At 46.5% G+C, this 18903-nt stretch overlaps 1 protein-coding gene, 1 long non-coding RNA gene and 1 pseudogene across 6 annotated transcripts in view; 2 read left to right on the top strand and 1 right to left on the bottom strand.

Annotated features, from left to right (window-relative positions):
* Window positions 1-18903, top strand: part of LOC116406442 — a 954163-nt pseudogene that overhangs the window by 69084 nt on the left and 866176 nt on the right.
* LOC116408636 lies at window positions 168-2014 on the top strand. Its single transcript, XR_004221084.1, has 5 exons — window positions 168-202; window positions 251-372; window positions 884-979; window positions 1324-1359; window positions 1911-2014. It is a non-coding gene; the product is annotated as an uncharacterized LOC116408636 (long non-coding RNA).
* Window positions 6869-18903, bottom strand: part of LOC100488585 (proteasomal ATPase-associated factor 1) — an 86184-nt gene continuing 74149 nt past the window's right edge. For 4 of the 5 annotated variants that reach the window (XM_031896335.1, XM_031896334.1, XM_031896336.1 and 1 more), the window contains 5 exons: window positions 18678-18776; window positions 18134-18284; window positions 17162-17356; window positions 16921-17012; window positions 15197-15804 (listed from right to left, as the gene is read on the bottom strand). In XM_031896335.1, the coding sequence (XP_031752195.1) occupies window positions 15724-15804; window positions 16921-17012; window positions 17162-17356; window positions 18134-18284; window positions 18678-18776 (618 nt within the window). In that variant the 3' untranslated portion in view covers window positions 15197-15723. Of the gene's footprint in view, window positions 8014-15196; window positions 15805-16920; window positions 17013-17161; window positions 17357-18133; window positions 18285-18677; window positions 18777-18903 lie in introns of those variants that run through there. The other variant, XM_031896337.1, reaches the window with a different exon arrangement.

Below are 18903 nucleotides of genomic sequence, written 5' to 3'. Positions count from 1 at the left end.
TACATTTGCTATTATAGATCTACAGGAAATCATAACAATGTGTTCAAATGTCTAAACCCTTGTTTGGCGCTAAGGTGGGCCCTGACCAATCATCATACACTGGCACCTAAAGGGTGTTTCACCATTCAATTCACTGTTGATTCACAGCTGATGTCACAGTGGGTTCCCATGGCAACATTGATGTCTTTAGACCACCCATGTGGTCAGCTCATATTGCAAAACCTTTGCAGCTAAGGGCTAAATACTCAAGGAAGCCTGCAGCTGATGTCACAATGGGTTCCCATGGCAACACTGATGTCACAATACCAGCTGTGTGTGCGTAACCGTTACAACTTGGGGAAACACTTCAGATTGCTTTTTAGAGCAGAAACGGTAAGTTGTCCCTGCTACGGGCTCCTCCCTGTTACAATTCTAATTTGCACTCGCACCAAAATCTCACCGTTCCCATCATTTTCCCTGAGTCGGAAAATCTCACATGTTTTGATTAACTGGAAAAAATACTTTTTACTCCTAAGAAAAGACTTTTGCTCCTACCAATTAGATTTCATTTCAGTTGTTAAACGTTGCGCTCTACATTGCCCCATATCCCAGCATTTATTTCCATTAAACAAACGGGAATATGTATGTATAAATATATGGGTACCCTAATGCCCCATACACTGACCCCCAATAACAGGAATATGTATGTATAAATATATGGGTGCCCTAATGCCCCATACACTGACCCCCAATAACAGGAATATGTATGTATAAATATATGGGTACCCTAATGCCCCATACACTGACCCCCAATAATGGCTGCCTGGGTTTCCTTCACACACATTATTTGCTATGTTTTTACTTACTAATTGCTGTGTTTTTGTTTCCTTCCATATAACGACAGTAACGACCATCTACCACAATGGCGCCCAGATTCTGTGATTGTATCCTGGACTGTGTGAGAGGTGTCTGCGCACCGTTCAGGTACAAGAAGAAGAAGGTAAGATACAGATTTACACCCGTCTCTGCACTCTCAGCTTCTATCCGTTTTTATTCTTTCCTACTCCTACAATATTAATGTGTATATGAGCCGGAATGAGCCCTTCCGTTACCTTAATTGCATATGGAAATTGGGATTCAGGTTCAGTTCGGTATTCGGCCGAAACTTTTATAAAGGACCCGGGGCATCCCTAATATAAACTCCCAGAAGCCTCCCTGGCCCATGGAAGGAACGGTTACTCTTCAATACATACTGTGCGGCATTAGTCCCTTTCTTTGTTCCCTTCGTACTTGATGGTTTGGTTCATTTGTATAAAAAACTGACGTTTTTTTTTTCCTTTTTAGCCTGGAAAGTTTGCCCATATGGAGACGGTCGTTTACGTAAGTAGAAAACACCAGATATAACTATTTGTGAGTAAATGGGCTGCTGGATCAGGGTCTGTGTGTATAGGGTACTTAGCGGCTCAGGGGGGGTTGCAGGCATTGCATCGGTAGTTACTGATGGGCTTATTATTAGTTTATCATCAGTAATAGATAATAAGGCGTGGCCATGTTGCCAAGCAACCGGATCTTCTCCCGATACCCCCCACCTACGGGTGGGCGATATTGGGAGAATCCAGGCTAATTCAATCGTTTGGCCCTGGGACCAAACGATGGAATTATAACAACGGGTTTAGGCGCAGTCGGTCCGGGGGCCCCATCAACGAGCCGATGCAGTCTCTGATCCAACTGAATTTTTAAACCTGCCCAATCGAGATTTGCCCGATTTCAGGCCAGATATGGGTGGGGCAGGCCCGCCGGCAGTGCCCATACACGGGCCGATTATGATAAAATCATTTGTATCATTGTCCTTTGCGTGTGTTAGTCTGTATGTTACACATCTATTCCAAGGTTTCCAACACTAATAATGTCCTTCTTGTTTTCTTTTTTAGGTGGCAAAGGACGAATCCATAACTTTTCTCCCAACGGGGACTAGTTATTAGGATTCGTAGGTAAGTAGTTAGGTAAGTAATTAGGTTAGGAATAAAAAAAAAAACACCAAAAAAAAAAAAAACACCAAAAAAAAAACCAAAAAAAAAAAAAAAAACACCAAAAAAAAAAAAAAAAACACCAAAAAAAAAAAAAAAATTTCAGAGGCTCAGCAGAGTCCCCTGCTGCAAGTGGGTTGGTTGTGGGTGGTGCAGCAGGGGGCCCCGCTGACAGGCCCCAACAAAAAAAACAAAACAAACCATTTTTTCATTTTTTATAACACTAATTTCATTTTTTCTTTTCTTTTTTAGCTTGTAAAGCATGAATCCATAACTTTTCTCCCAACGGGGACAAGTTATTAGGATTCTAAGGTAAATAGGTCAATTAGATTAGGAAATAAAAAAACAAAAACAAAAAAACAACAAAAAACATTTTATTCAGAGGCTCAGCGGAGTCCCCTGCTGCAAGTGGGTTGGTGTGGGTGGCGCAGCAGGGGGCCCCGCTGACAGGCCCCAACAAAACGAAAAAATCAAGAAAAACAACAAAAGAACAAAAAACAACAAAATAACAAAATTTTTTAGTTTTTTATAACACAAATTTCTTTTTTTGATTTCTTTTTAGGTTGTTAAGGATGAATCCATGACTTTTCTCCCAACGGGGACAAGTTATTAGGATTCTTAGGTAAATAGGTCAATTAGGTTAGGAAATAAAAAAAAAAAAAAAAAAAAAAAAACAGACAAAAAATAAAAAAACAACAACAAAAATTTTGTGGTGGCAGTGGGTGGGTGCGGGAGGCTCAGCGGGGGCAGTGGGTGGGAGTGGGAGGCTCAGCGGGGGCAGTGGGTGGGAGTGGGAGGCTCAGGGGGGGCAGTGGGTGGGAGTGGGAGGCTCAGCGGGGGCAGTGGGTGGGAGTGGGAGGCTCAGGGGGGGCAGTGGGTGGGAGTGGGAGGCTCAGCGGGGGCAGTGGGTGGGAGTGGGAGGCTCAGCGGGGGCAGTGGGTGGGAGTGGGAGGCTCAGCGGGGGCAGTGGGTGGGAGTGGGAGGCTCAGCGGGGGCAGTGGGTGGGTGCGGGAGGCTCAGCGGGGGCAGTGGGTGGGTGCGGGAGGCTCAGCGGGGGCAGTGGGTGGGAGTGGGAGGCTCAGCGGGGGCAGTGGGTGGGAGTGGGAGGCTCAGCGGGGGCAGTGGATGGGTGTGGGAGGCTCAGCAGGGGCAGTGGGTGGCTCAGGGGGGGCAGTGGGTGGGTGCGGGAGGCTCAGCGGGGGCAGTGGGTGGGAGTGGGAGGCTCAGGGGGGGCAGTGGGTGGGTGCGGGAGGCTCAGCGGGGGCAGTGGGTGGGTGCGGGAGGCTCAGCGGGGGCAGTTGGTGGGTGCGGGAGGCTCAGCGGGGGCAGTGGGTGGGAGTGGGAGGCTCAGGGGGGGCTGACAGGCCCCAATAAAACAACAAAATGAATAAAACAACAAATAACAAACATCCCTGTGTGTGTGAGTCTGTAAGGCTGAATCCCATCTCACAAATAGCAATAGCATTTTACTCCCGGATATACTCCAGTATAACAACACTTTTTCACCAAATCTCCTCAAAAACTCCCCCTCGGCTTATACTCTAGTCCCTCCAGAGCCCCCTCTAGTTACCCCATTCCCGCTCCTGCTGCCCCCGCCCCCCCCCGGACCCCTCAGGTACCTGCGGCTCTTAGTGCGCTCTTCTGCGCGCCGCACTAGCTCCTCCCTCGCGCCAGGCCCCACAAGTGGGTGGGGTTAGGCAGAAATACAACTCAAAGGGCGGGGCAGCGGCTAAAATGTCGGGGGGTGGGGGGCGAGTATAGAGAGAAAAACCAAATGTAATTAAATAAGTGCAATTGATTTCAGCAGAGACAGTTTACAGAATGGAAAGGTCTATAAAGGGGTCATTTTTATTTAAATATAGAAAACACTGTGAGTTGATTCAGCGCTGGGGGGTCTCTGAGTTTGGAATTGTTCAGAAATGCCCCGTGCCCCACTGAGCCCTGATACGGAGCTGCCACAGTGCGTAATGAAAGCCACAATATGAAGCCACAATGTGCCATAAACTGACTGGGGCCTCTGCCCTCTGGCGCCCTCTGTGCATCTTGTGCTTTTCAGCTGTAGTTTTGTAAAATGGGCTTTTTCTTTGGGGTGTGGCCATAGAGTGGGCGGGGCCTGGACATATTTTGCAGCGTTACAGGCGGCAGATGTTTTTGTCCCTCTTTCTACTTTTTACATGTTGGGAGGTTTGATTCATACGGGAACGGCTGGGGCACTAAATATGCCCAGGAACAACATTCCCATTGGCCACGGCCTCGGCGCCAACTTGCTGAGTGCGATGTAACAGCAGCAACATGGACTGTGGGCCGACTCCCTGTCCTGCCCCCAGTAAGGGCCCTGTGCCGAGTGTGCCTGGGTATTAGGAATGCCAGGGGGGCTTTAAGTTGCCACAGACAGTCACTATTTATTGGGCTGGGGGGGGCTGTTTGTGCCTCTGGGTACTGGGAATGCCAGGGGGGCTGTAAGGTTTCACATACAGTCACTATTTATTGGGGTGGGGGGGGCTGTTTGTGCCTCTGGGTACTGGGAATGCCAGGGGGGGCTGTAAGGTGCCACAGACAGTCACTATTTATTGGGGTGGGGGGGGATGTTTGTGCCTCTGGGTACTGGGAATGCCAGGGGGGCTGTAAGGTGCCACAGACAGTCACTATTTATTGGGCTGGGGGGGGCTGTTTTGCCTCTGGGTACTGGGAATGCCAGGGGGGCTGTAAGGTGCCACAGACAGTCACTATTTATTGGGCTGGGGGGGGCTGTGTGTGCCTCTGGGTACTGGGAATGCCAGGGGGGCTGTAAGGTGCCACAGACAGTCACTATTTATTGGGCTGGGGGGGGGGCTGTTTGTGCCTCTGGGTACTGGGAATGCCAGGGGGGCTGTAAGGTGCCACAGACAGTCACTATTTATTGGGCTGGGGGGGGGGCTGTTTGTGCCTCTGGGTACTGGGAATGCCAGGGGGGCTGTAAGGTGCCACAGACAGTCACTATTTATTGGGCTGGGGGGGGCTGTTTGTGCCTCTGGGTACTGGGAATGCCAGGGGGGCTGTAAGGTGCCACAGACAGTCACTATTTATTGGGCTGGGGGGGGGGGCTGTTTGTGCCTCTGGGTACTGGGAATGCCAGGGGGGCTGTAAGGTGCCACAGACAGTCACTATTTATTGGGCTGGGGGGGCTGTTTTGCCTCTGGGTACTGGGAATGCCAGGGGGGCTGTAAGGTGCCACAGACAGTCACTATTTATTGGGCTGGGGGGGGGGGGGCTGTTTGTGCCTCTGGGTACTGGGAATGCCAGGGGGGCTGTAAGGTGCCACAGACAGTCACTATTTATTGGGCTGGGGGGGCTGTTTTGCCTCTGGGTACTGGGAATGCCAGGGGGGCTGTAAGGTGCCACAGACAGTGACTATTTATTGGGCTGGGGGGGGCGGTTGAACTAACACCCCTAACATATATCTCTCACTCCTGGGAATCTCTGGCAGAGCACAGCATGCAGAGGAATAGACAGAGGTATCGCTGATCCGTTCACAAAATCTAGCAGACATTTAAAAGGGGCCGTTATAAGTCTGGGAACCTTAGGCCTTGTTAATATGGCTAGAAATTCTAGTTGTACATTAATATTGTTTTGCTTTCAACTGATTAAGAATGGAAGGAAATAACATAGATTTATGTACCACTGGAATTGGCCCTGTTTATAACTTAGGAAAATGCACAGAACTTTTGGCATGTCTGGGGTTAATATGCCCTATATCTTAGTTGGGATCAAGTACAGGTACTGTTTTATTATTACAGAGAAAAGGGAATCATTTAACCATGAAATAAACCCAATAGGGCTGTTCTGCCCCAATAAGGGGTAATTATATCTTAGTTGGGATCAAGTACAGGTACTGTTTTATTATTACAGAGAAAAGGGAATCATTTAACCATTAAATAAACCCAATAGGGCTGTTCTGCCCCCAATAAGGGGTAATTATATCTTAGTTGGGATCAAGTACAGGTACTGTTTTATTATTACAGAGAAAAGGGAATCATTTAACCATTAAATAAACCCAATAGGGCTGTTCTGCCCCAATAAGGGGTAATTATATCTTAGTTGGGATCAAGTACAGGTACTGTTTTATTATTACAGAGAAAAGGGAATCATTTAACCATTAAATAAACCCAATAGGGCTGTTCTGCCCCCAATAAGGGGTAATTATATCTTAGTTGGGATCAAGTACAGGTACTGTTTTATTATTACAGAGAAAAGGGAATCATTTAACCATTAAATAAACCCAATAGGGCTGTTCTGCCCCCAATAAGGGGTAATTATATCTTAGTTGGGATCAAGTACAGGTACTGTTTTATTATTACAGAGAAAAGGGAATCATTTAACCATTAAATAAACCCAATAGGGCTGTTCTGCCCCAATAAGGGGTAATTATATCTTAGTTGGGATCAAGTACAGGTACTGTTTTATTATTACAGAGAAAAAGGAAATCAATTTTAAAATTCTAAATTATTTGATTAAAATGGAGTCTATGGGAGACAGGCTTTCCGTAATTCAGAGCTTTCTGGATGACGGGTTTCTGGATAAGGGATCCCATACCTGTCCTGTAATTGGGGAGTGGCAAGAGCAGATCAGGGGCATGATCATGCATGCATGGGGTTTTATCTTTTCTTATTGGTGTCCCAGTTTAGTGGTTGGAAGAGCCCACCAACCAGGGCCCTGCTAATATGGGGCACCATAATTATGGACGGTAGCCTTGACATGATTACAGTAATAACCAATCAAATGTCTTTAGAGCAAACAATTTAATTTTTTGTATAGAGGTTGATAACAAGGAAAGCAATTAGTGCAATATACAGTGCCAGTTAGACAGCTGCATCAGGAGCGCCCCCTTGGGAACAAAAAACAAAATCCTCCATGCAGATACTTAGCAGTTAATGGATCCTTCTCCACCAACCACCATGACACCCCCCAGTAGGGCACTTAACAGGTAGAGAGTGTTCATTATGTTCTGCCATTCCATCGGACATGGTGCAACAATTAATCACTTTTGGAATAAGTCACCATTTGTGACTTTTGGCTGTTAAGTTCCATGTTCTGCCCAGGAGTGGAGGCCCACTTTGACGACAGCACGAAAAAGATTTGTGGGCTTGAAAGTTTAATGAGAAGATAGGGGAGAGGGGCAATTGAAGAGCTGAGCTACTTGGATTGGGGACCTGCAGAGTTAAGTCATTGTACCATGAGGAACAACTGCCCCCAACTCTGGGAAACCTTCTGCCGAATAGATTTCTGAGCTCCCAGCAGGCTGTGCTAATTTGGCTTTCAGGAGCCTAATGTCCCACTTGCTTGGAGACTGCAGTAATGAGCTATGGGTCACTTGTGGCCATACGTGCCGCACTGGTACCGGCCCGCCGACCCGGCCCGAGTCATGGGACTCACTTGTTGGAGACTGGGAACGCTTCAGTTTTCCTTTGCGCTTTGCTTTTCTGCCTTTGCTCTGAGCAACAGTCGGACCCTTTTCTGTCTATATTTTAGGAAAGGCCCAGTTGGTTACTAACAGTTAGCATTATCGTCCAAGGCTGTAGCCATACAGGAGGCATTTACTGTACTGGAGACATGGGGCAAAGCAGTTTCTGAATCAATAACTTGAGCTCCATCTACCAATGAAAGTTCATCCAAAGCTTCATAAAGCTGGGAGACATCATCATCTGCCAAGTCAGGAACGTCATAACAATCCAGACCTGGGTGCCTGTGGGATTCTGCAGCCTCGGAGGTTCTTTCCATGGTGCCCAATCCGCTGGAGGGTTTCAGCGCCTCCCCTGGGGTTTTTCGACTTGTCCATTTCCGGGTTCAGTATAGTGGTAATGGCCCTGAGGTCCTGATCTGTGGAGATGTTGCCCACTGGTTGTGTCCTTGTAGCCACTGCAGGGCAATATCAATGGACTATAAGAGGACTGTAGCTTTGTGCAAAATCTGAATGGCCAGCTGGCTAGAGTGAAGCGGTCCAGGGCAGCAGGGGAGTCTGGGGCACCACCTGGGGAACAATCCCGCAGTAACATAGGATCAGTATTCCATTATAATCACCAGTATTAACAATTAGGCTCAGTGTATAGTAGTCCTTGCCCTTAACGGGGGTTCAGCTTTAAGTTAACTTTCAGTTTGGTATAGAATGGCCCATTCTAAGCAACTTTTCAACTGGTCTTTATTATTTATTTGTTATAGTTTTTGAATTATTTGCCTTTTTCTTCCAACTCTTTGCGGTTTTGGGGGTCACTGACCCCGGCAGCTAAAACCTATTGCTCTGTGAGGCTCCAGTTTTATTGTTATTGTTACTTTTTATTCCTTATCTTTCTATTCAGCCCCTCTCCTAATCATATACCAGTCTCTCATTCAAACCACTCCCTGGTTGCTAAGGTAACTTGGACCTTAGCAACCAAATAGCTGCTAAATCTCCAAAGTGGAGAGCTGCTGAACTGAAAAGGAAATACTAAAAAACTACAAATACTAAAAAATGAAGACCAATTGCAAAATGTCTCAGAATATAACTCTCTACATCACACTAAAAGTTAAAGGGGTGGTTCACCTTAAGGCTAACTTTTAGTATGATGCAGGGAGTAAAATTCCAAGAGAATTTGCAATTGGTCTTCATTTTTGTATAGTTGTAGTTTTTCTTTTAATTATTTCTATTTTTGTTTTGAAGCTCTCTAGATTGGAGTTTCAGCAGCTATTTGGTTGCTAGGGTCCAAATTACCTTAGCAACCAGGCAGTGATTTGAATGAGAATCTGGTATATAAAAATAGGAGATGACTTGAATAGAAAGATAAGTAATAAAAAGTAACAATAACAATTTACCTGGAGCCTCACAGAACAATAGGTTTTAGCTGCCGGGGTCAGTGACCCCCATTTGAAAGCTGCAAAGAGTCAGAAGAAGGCAAATAATTCAAAAACTATGAAAAATAAATAATGAAGACCAACTAAAAAGTTTATTTGAATTGGCCATTTTACAACATACTAAACGTTAAAGGGATACTATCATGATATTTATGGGGCACTCTTTATTTCTAAATGACACTGTTACACAGCAAATAATTCCCTCTGCCATTTAACCTTTTATTCTTGAACCAACAAGTGTATTTGTAGCTGTAATATTGGTGTGTAGGCGCCATCTCAGTGCCTTGTGCCTGAGTCTGAGCTTTCAGCCAGCGCTACACATTAGAACTGCTTTCAGCTAACCTATTGTTTCTCCTACTCCCATGTAACTGGAGGAGTCCCAAGCCGGACTTGGATTTCTTACTATTGAGTGCTATTCTGATACCTACTGGGAGCTGCTATCTTGCTCCCTTCCCATTGTTCTGCTGATTGGCTGCTGGGGGTGAGGGGGGGGATATCACTCCAACTTGCAGCGCAGCAGTAAAGTGTGCCTGAGTCTGAGCTTTCAGCCAGCGCTACACATTAGAACTGCTTTCAGCTAACCTATTGTTTCTCCTACTCCCATGTAACTGGAGGAGTCCCAAGCCGGACTTGGATTTCTTACTATTGAGTGCTATTCTGATACCTACTGGGAGCTGCTATCTTGCTCCCTTCCCATTGTTCTGCTGATTGGCTGCTGGGGGTGAGGGGGGGGGATATCACTCCAACTTGCAGCGCAGCAGTAAAGTGTGCCTGAAGTCTGAGCTTTCAGCCAGCGCTACACATTAGAACTGCTTTCAGCACTAAGGCTGTGCATCAGTTTAAACGGCTGTATTTACTGTTACCCAATACAATCCCTTTTATTAATAAGATATGAGCCCTTCAGTGAATTCCCACAAAGCCAGAGATAATTTAACCCCGTCTGTGCCTCTTTCATTTTGCCAGAAAATATGCAGGACAGCCCAGGCCTTATCAATGGGTCTGTACAATTCATGGTGAGTGGCACACAAATGGTTAAAGTCTTACCCTGCTGTTATTCTATAACATTTAGAGCTGTTTTCAACTACAACTCCCAGCATCCCATGTTCTAAAGGGATGGTTCCCCTTTACTGTAAGTCTAACTTTTAGTGTGTTGTAAAATGGGCAACTCTTAGCAACTTTTCAATTGGTCTTCATTATTTATATATAGTTTTTATAATAATTTGCCTTCTTCAAACTCTTTGCAGCTTTCAAATGGGGGTCACTGACCCCGGCAGCCAAAACCCAATTGCTCTGTGAGGCTCCAGTTTTATTGTTATTGTTACTTTTTATAGCCTATTTTTCTATTCAAAAAAAGTATACCAGATTCTCATTTCAATGACTTCCTGGTTGCTAAGGTAGCTTGGATCCTAGCAACCAGACAGCTGCTGACATTCCAAACTGCGGAGCTGCAAAACAAAAAATAGAAATAATGAAATGCTTCTGTGCAGTTGGTCAGTTTTCAGAGTAAACCCCAGGGATTGTCCCTGTGCATGATGGGTAGTGGACAAGGGTACAAAAGGCAGGGATACCAGGTCACTTGAGAATTGAGGGAAACTTCTAGAAAGTTCAATGTGAATACAATCAGCGCAGCCCTGCAGCATGCATTTATCAGAAGGGCTAATAACCCCAACAGTGGGTCTGTGGGTGCTGTAGCCTCAGCTTCCTCCCTGGCTGCCCAAAAGCAGTGTTTCCTGGAGAGCAATGGCCTCTGGGTCAGTAAGTGGGCGGGGAGAGGTTACAGATCCCCTTACACCCCTCAGGTCCGTTGGTAGGTTCCGCTGCTGGACATGGCCATCACTTCCTCCCCTGCGAATGTTGGTCAGTCGGCCGCCCAAGGTTTCTTGTTCACTTGTCTCTGGGTCATGTGAGTAGCCAATCTTCCATTTGATTGGTCAGCCTCCTTCCTTATTAATCATGCAGGATAGGGAGTGTAGCTGCCCCATTAGTGCATCAGGCTTTGGCCTTTAGGCCTCAGTAGCCGCAAGTTCTAATTCTGCACTCAGACAGGCAGTGTCCGGATAGGGGGTAGGGATAGGGATAGGGATAGGGGGTAGGGATAGGGGATAGGGGGTAGGGATAGGGATAGGGGGTAGGGATAGGGGGTAGGGATAGGGGATAGGGGGTAGGGATAGGGGTAGGGATAGGGGGTAGGGATAGGGGGTAGGGATAGGGATAGGGGGTAGGGATAGGGGGTAGGGATAGGGGTAGGGATAGGGATAGGGGGTAGGGATAGGGGTAGGGATAGGGATAGGGGGTAGGGATAGGGGGTAGGGATAGGATAGGGGGTGGGGGTAGGGATAGGGGGTAGGATAGGGGTAAGGATAGGGATTAGGGGTAGGGATAGGGGTAGGGGTAGGGAATAGGGGGGTAGGATAGGGGGTAGGGATAGGGTAGGGTAGGGATAGGGGTAGGATAGGGGGTAGGGATAGGGGGGTAGGGATAGGGGGTAGGGATAGGGGGTAGGGGTAGGGATGGGGGTAGGGATGGGGGTAGGGGTAGGGATGGGGGTAGGGGTAGGGATGGGGGTAGGGGTAGGGGTGGGGGTAGGGGTAGGGGTAGGGATAGGGATAGGGGTAGGGATAGGGGTAGGGGTTGGGATAGGGGTAGGGGTAGGGGTAGGGGTGGGTATTGGCATTAAAAATCCCAAGTGCAAACCAGTTATGATGCAGGTAAGTGCACTCAAGCCCAGTGGGTAACTACTCTGTCCTGGGCCCCCCTGCAAAAATAATCTTCAGTGGGGCTCAGTGTGGAGTAGCAAACTGACCAGGCTCCCTGCCCTTACGCATCTTCCCTCCACCCCTCCATGCCCCCCAATTTGTGTATAAATTCCGCTCCCCTACCTCAGAGCCAGCACGGAGTGGGGATGCAAAATGGAGGAAGCAGATTCTGTGGTCTGGGCCCCCCCGTCCCCTGTATTGTTAGGCCTGACTCAAGAAAAGCCTCCGTGTAAGAACCCTAACGGGAAGTTACTAATTACTGAGAATGCACGGCTAATTGCCCATATGTAAGGGCCCTTAGGGCAAACTCCACTGCCCCCCAATGAACTGACTGCTCATTAGCACATTCATTAATGGAACTATTTATATCAACTACATCAGCTGTTTCTATTGGGAACACTGAGCTTCACCATGTGAACAGCAGTAGAATGACTGGTTATTGGCCCCCAGCAGTTACAGAGTGGGGTCCTGTATAGTTACACCCCCGGCTATTTAGTAATATATAGGGATGCACTGAATTCAGTATTCTCAGATTGGCCGAACCCCAAATTCTTTGATAAAAATTCCATTTTATATGATAAAAAGTCATACGATTTTAGGGTTCGGTTCGGCCAGGAGAGTGGCCGACTGCCCAACCAAATCCAGAACCAGTGCCTCGTAATATAATTTCTGAGTTTGTATCATGGCAACTGTGGTTGAATTAAAAAGTTTAACTTTTTGCCCTAGCTGGGGTTGCCACCCGTCCAGCATCGGACCGCCCCTTTACATCACAACTCCGCCCACCTACATCATTGACCCTGCCCCTTCTACATCTCTGGCCTGCCCTCTTCATTGCTGCCCGGTATCGTTACACACAAATGTTGGCGGCCCTAATCCTTGCAACCCCGCCTTCCTGGCGTTCCTGTGTTGGGGGGGGGTATTTATATGCAACAAATTCCTACAATTAATGAGAGTAGATTTCAAGTGAAAGTACAGAGCACAATAATGGAAAGTGGAAGCAAAAGTCACAGCAAAACATGAATTTATTTTCTCAATTTTTAGCGCTAAAAATCACAGGAACAAAAAGTTGTTTTTTTTTAAGATTTAATCTGCGTCCAAATGGCTAAATATCCGTATATATCGGAACAGAGCGAGTAAGCTTGGGGAGATGGAGTCATGCTGGGCAGATGTCACGGCATTTAGGGCATAGAGGCACCAGGAATCCGTGGGGCAACGTGAAGTCAATTCATCTTATCAGGGCCGCTGCTGGCCAAATGGGTGCCCTAAGCAGAAATTTACTTTGGTGCCCCCTCCCCCAAATATTACGGAAGTAAAAATAAAATAATAAAAAAAAACACCTACTATAGGGGCCCCACACACAGTGCCCCCAAAGACAATGTCCCCATAGTAAGTGCCCCCATAGATTGATTGAACTATCCGGGACAGCGGGATGCGCTATAAAAACCGGCGGGACAGTGTTGGGGGGTATGTTATAATATATAAAAATGTTTTTTTTTTGGAGCAGCTGGGATGGTGCCCCCCTGGGAGTTGGTGCCCTATGCAGACTGAGTACTCTGCTTATAGGGAGCGGCGGCCCTGCATCTTATGTCTTTCTTCAACGTTTGGAAGAACTAGTGATGAGCGAATCTGTCCCGTTTCTCTTCGCCAAAAGATTTACGAAACAGCGAAAATGCTGCGCGTTAAAAAAAAATTGTCGCCTGCGGCTTTTCTTTTGTCGCCCACGACTATCCTTTTTTGTCGCCTGCGGCTTTTCTTTTGTCGCCCACGACTATCCTTTTTTGTCGCCTGCGGCTTTTCTTTTGTCGCCCACGACTATCCTTTTTTGTCGCCTGCGGCTTTTCTTTTGTCGCCCATGACTATCCTTTTTTGACGCGCGACTATCCTTTTGACGCGGGGGAAACACGCCTGGTAAAACATTTCTCCCATCACTAATTATCACCAATTTAAGACCTAAGTAGAAATCTTTATAGACTGTCACCTACAGGATATTATCACCTACATTCTATATAAACCCCAATACAAACACATACAAGAGGCATATAAAGGAGATCGTAGCGAGGGACTTTTTTTTCTTACATTATAAAAGCTCTAAGATTATAGACGTTAATACCTTGGGGATGAAGAGATTTCAATGTATCCACCAACTCTCCCGTTTTATGGTGTCACCCCCCTCTCCAATGTGGCTTCACTAATTCAATACAAACCATCTCAGCTCCTCTGGAGATTTATGATGCTTTTTGTTTAGACACTAAGGGGCTGATTTACTAATCCACGAATCCGAATGGGAAAAATTCGGATTGGAAAACGAACATTTTGCGACTTTTTCGTATTTTTTGCGACTTTTTCATAGCCATTACGACTTTCGCGAATTGTCGCGACTTTTTCGTATTGAGCGCTAGAAAAAGTCGCAAAATACCGATCATTGCGAAAAAAAACGCATTCGGATGCTTTTCGGACGTACGTGGATTAGTAAATGTGCCCCTAAATGTTTCTTATACCCTTTATATTAGGGATGCACCCAACCCACTCTTATGGGTTCGGCCGAACCCCCAAACCCACCCTGACGGATTCTGCCGAATCCCGAACCAATTCCTGACTAGCAAGTGCTAATTAGGACCAGAACGGGTTAAAAATTGCCGCGCGCGTAGTGAAAATTTCCCCCCCCTGACCATTTAACCCTTTCCGGATGCTAATTAGGATTTGGTTCGGTCAGGACTGTGGATTCAGCCGAAACTGAATCCGTTAAAAAAAGCCTGGAATCACCCGAATCCCAAACTGAATCCCAAACTGAATCCGGGATTCCCTACTTTATATATATTATTAATATGTTCTCCTATTATTTCAGACTCCTATTAGATTTCCCTACGTAGTAAAGGCCACAATGGCACTCCAGTACCTACATTACAGTAACCGAGTCGTATTTCCTGAATTGTAAAATGATCTCCAGTAGTAGAAGTTTTATGGCTGTACTGAAAGACTTTACAAAGACTACATGGAAAATAAACCCTGATAGGGGTTTTCCTTTTCTTTTTACACGGTCACAGGCATATACCAACTGTGGCACCCTGGGAAATATGGCTGCCCCATGGAATAAACACATTATTATGCTTATTGTATTTAGCTGTATCTGTTACTACCATTCCTCCTCCCTTGTCTGACGGTTTTATGACAACATCAATACTTTCCATTAGTTCCACAACTGCCTGCCCAATACATATCCTGCAATAGCCGATAGGTTAGGCAATGGGCCGCAGTGGTTCCCGCGTTGCACACAGAAAGGCACACAAGAAGGCGTGACAAAATGCATGCATAAGGCGCGGAGAACGTGACGCATGCCCAAAGGTGCAAATAAAGTGCACGCCCACGCCTGAAATTTTTGCGCAGACCCCCCACCCCCCGGTCCGTGGAAAACATTTTTGGCTCGGTACCGGTCCCTGGCGCTAAAAAGGTTGGGGACCCCTGGGTTAAATGACCTGTAGTCTGGAATTCCTAAACCGCCGTGTATTTTTTGACTTTGTGTTTTTGAAGAGCTATTTTTGCAGTTGACCCTTTCCAAAGGAATCGCAGGAGTGATGAATATTAATATCTTTATGTCTGTTATGATTGGATAGATGCATTTGGGGAATGTTATCGTCTTATAACAGGCAATTCTTCCTTTTAAAGGCACTAAACACTAAATGATTCCAAATTGATTGATTCAGTCTGGAACCCGGAGCGCCGTTCCCTCACACACAGATGCTCTTCCCTCGGTGAATCCTCCGATGGCTCGTGAGGGACGCTCTGTACTTAAAGCACTTGCCGCACTCGGGGCACACGTAGGGTCTATCCCCCGCGTGCAGACTGAGATGCTCCAGCAGGCCGGCTCTGTGGGAGAAGCATTTCTCACAGTAGCTACAGGTGAATGGTCTCTGCCCCGTGTGGCTCTTGTGATGCCGGATCAGGACGGATTTATTCGAGAAGCATTTGCTGCATACGGGGCACTGATGTAGCAGTAGCTTCTGAAGCATTTCCCGCAGAAGGAGCACACAAACTGCCTCTCGTTGTCGGGCCCCAGCCTTTGGCTGTAGTGTTTGCCGATCTCTTTCCCACATTTGGCGTCAGCTTGTTTCTGGGAAGTGATTACGGCGGAGATTTTGGGGCGGTTTCCCGGTGGCGCAGAAGAACCCCTGTTTCCATCGCTTGGGAGACAATTAACATCAGATTGGATTTTGAATTCATAGATTGGGTTTATCCCAACTAAGATATAATTACCCCTTATTGGGGGCAGAACAGCCCTATTGGGTTTATTTAATGGTTAAATGATTCCCTTTTCTCTGTAATAATAAAACAGTACCTGTACTTGATCCCAACTAAGATATAATTACCCCTTATTGGGGGCAGAACAGCCCTATTGGGTTTATTTAATGGTTAAATGATTCCCTTTTCTCTGTAATAATAAAACAGTGCCTGTACTTGATCCCAACTAAGATATAATTACCCCTTATTGGGGGCAGAACAGCCCTATTGGGTTTATTTCATGGTTAAATGATTCCCTTTTCTCTGTAATAATAAAACAGTGCCTGTACTTGATCCCAACTAAGATATAATTACCCCTTATTGGGGGCAGAACAGCCCTATTTGGTTTATTTCATGGTTAAATGATTCCCTTTTCTCTGTAATAATAAAACAGTGCCTGTACTTGATCCCAACTAAGATATAATTACCCCTTATTGGGGCAGAACAGCCCTATTGGGTTTATTTAATGGTTAAATGATTCCCTTTTCTCTGTAATAATAAAACAGTACCTGTACTTGATCCCAACTAAGATATAATTACCCCTTATTGGGGGCAGAACAGCCCTATTGGGTTTATTTAATATTTCAATCACCCCAATAATCTCCTTACTGTACACTCTATACTGTACATTCCTCTGCCCTCCCCCCCACCAAATTTTCTGGAAATGCTCTGTCTGCCTGTCTCCTTGTTGTACAATAGTCTGCCCCCCACCAGCCCCTTTACTATACATTATGCCCCTACCTAGCTGCTCAATAACCGCCTTAGGGTGAAGACACAGAGCTATTAGTAGCAGCTACTTGTCACTGCTACTAAAACAGACAATGCTGATCATTTACTAATAACTGTGTGTGTTTTAGCAGAGGCAGTTCTCAGTATTGTCTATGGCAGGGCATATTCTAGAGTTTAGTAGCCCTGAGAAAGTAGCTGCTACTAGTAGCCCGGTGTGTCTTCACCCTTAGTGTGGGTGGAACAATGTATAGTAAGGAGATTGCTGCATTTACATCCAGGTCTCTACTCACTGATTGGCGGCTGTGCAGGCTCACTTCCTCCAATGACTTATCCTCTCGGGCCAGTACCACCAGCTTGCCTTCTGTTCCTACTTCCCTGTTACCTGGGAAATACAAACAGCTGCTACTCACAAGTTACAAGCTGTTGGACAATGCTTGCCTATGGCAGAGCTAGAGATCCTCAGCCGGAAGATCCCAGTGGCAGCTCTAGCTCTTAAAGGGCAACTTGATTTGTTTAAAAACCAGAACTTACTAGGAGTTTCCTTGGGAGAGCCCAGATTGACTGCGTTTCCAACCTCGGCCACAGCGATGGCGTTGATAGGAGAGTAGGAGTCATCGACCACAGCTATGCAGGCGCCTTGGGCAGAGTCCCATAACCGAGCCGTGCCGTCCTGCCCCGAGGAAATGACATTCTGTCCATCGGCCACAACAGCTATGTCCAGGATACCTGTAGGACACATTGCTTCATGGGTAACTGTATCACTGTATGGGCTTCCCACTTACTCATTGTAAATGGTAAATATATATAATATATGGTAGAAATGCCACTACTGCTCCATATTGCACCACAGTGGGGATCATTTAGCAACACTGGACACATTTGCCCTTGTGGCATTCATTGTTCTTCATGCAGCGGGCTTAAAAAAAAAAAAAAAAAGCCAATCTGATTGGTTGCCCAGTGTTGATAAATGAGCCCCACTTGTGTCCTATCCAGAGGGTTTGAGCTCTCCATTATTGTGCATTGCTCAGCAGATGCAGGCAGAAAGGTCTATGTAAATACAGCGATAAGCACTCAGAGTCCTCTATCAAAAGAAAAACAGGATTTATTTTCTCCTTTTGTGTATAAATGTTCTTCTGTGTCAGACTTCCTGCTCTCAGAAAAATACTTCTACCAGTCTGCTCAGTTTGCTCCTCTCTCCCTCCCTTCTCCTGCTCCCCCTCCCATAAGAATTCACTCCCCCTCCCATCAGAATTCACTCCCCCTCCCAACTGTGTAATCTGATCTAAAAGCAGCCAGAGCTGCAGCACAGAAGCTACTGAGACCAAGCTAAAATGGCAGCTGCTATCTTAAACAAACAGAGGGAGCTTCTAGGGCTGTTAATCAGGCATGTAAAGCTTTCTGCAGAATAAGCATAAGGTTCTAGGTGGCACTAATGTGCCTAATCTATTGGCAGTAAAATGCCCAAATGCCTTTCTTTCTCCTTTAATGACATGTTGTGGTTACTTCCTCTGTGTCCTTTCATCGTCGCTAAGCAGCTTCCATCATTAACGGACCAGACCTTCACCAGCGAATCCAACCCGCCGCTCAGCACCTCCTGCCCCGAAGGGAAGAACTTGCAGGAAAAGACGTCCCTTGTGTGACCTTCCAGCACGCTCTGCAATAACCAAACAATGGCCTCTGTATATAAGGGTATCGGCGGTGTATGGCTGTAATATGATGGGCCGGAGGCAGCCGGACGGGTGATCTATTCATGGGGGGGGCTGCCACCTCTCTCTGGGGGTGCTACAGAGAGACAGGGAATTCAGGGATTTAGACCAGGGAAGTATTCAGCTACTTGTAGTTGTTTTGATTAAAGTATGGAGTGCAAGGCTGAAGCTTGAGAACAGATTTCTTATTCTTCTTAGTGTGCAGTGGGCACCCAGGTCTAAGTGCCCCCCAGTCTTATTCACCCCTAGTTCTGCTCCTGCATACTGACATGGAAAAGGGGCATCTGGAATTCATGCTCGGTATGGCAGGGGGTAACCTCGGGGAAGCTCCCCTTTCCTACCTTTACTTCTGTATTATGGGTCTCCCACACCTTAAAGGTCTGATCTGTGCTGCTGGAGACTCCCAGGTCCCCTCCGCTGGAGATGTCCAAGTAGCTGACCTGTAGGAGAACGCAGGGAGACATGATGTGAGGAGCAACAAGGAAAGCATTCAAAAACGGGGAGCAGCCCCCTAAGTTTGCTCATAGCCTGTACAGAGAGATACCATAAAACTATGGCACATAGGGA

The sequence above is a fragment of the Xenopus tropicalis genome, chromosome 2, assembly GCF_000004195.4.
Source record: "Xenopus tropicalis strain Nigerian chromosome 2, UCB_Xtro_10.0, whole genome shotgun sequence".
In the NCBI taxonomy this organism is placed as follows: domain Eukaryota; kingdom Metazoa; phylum Chordata; class Amphibia; order Anura; family Pipidae; genus Xenopus; species Xenopus tropicalis.
This window is presented reverse-complemented; position numbering and strand designations above follow the sequence as displayed.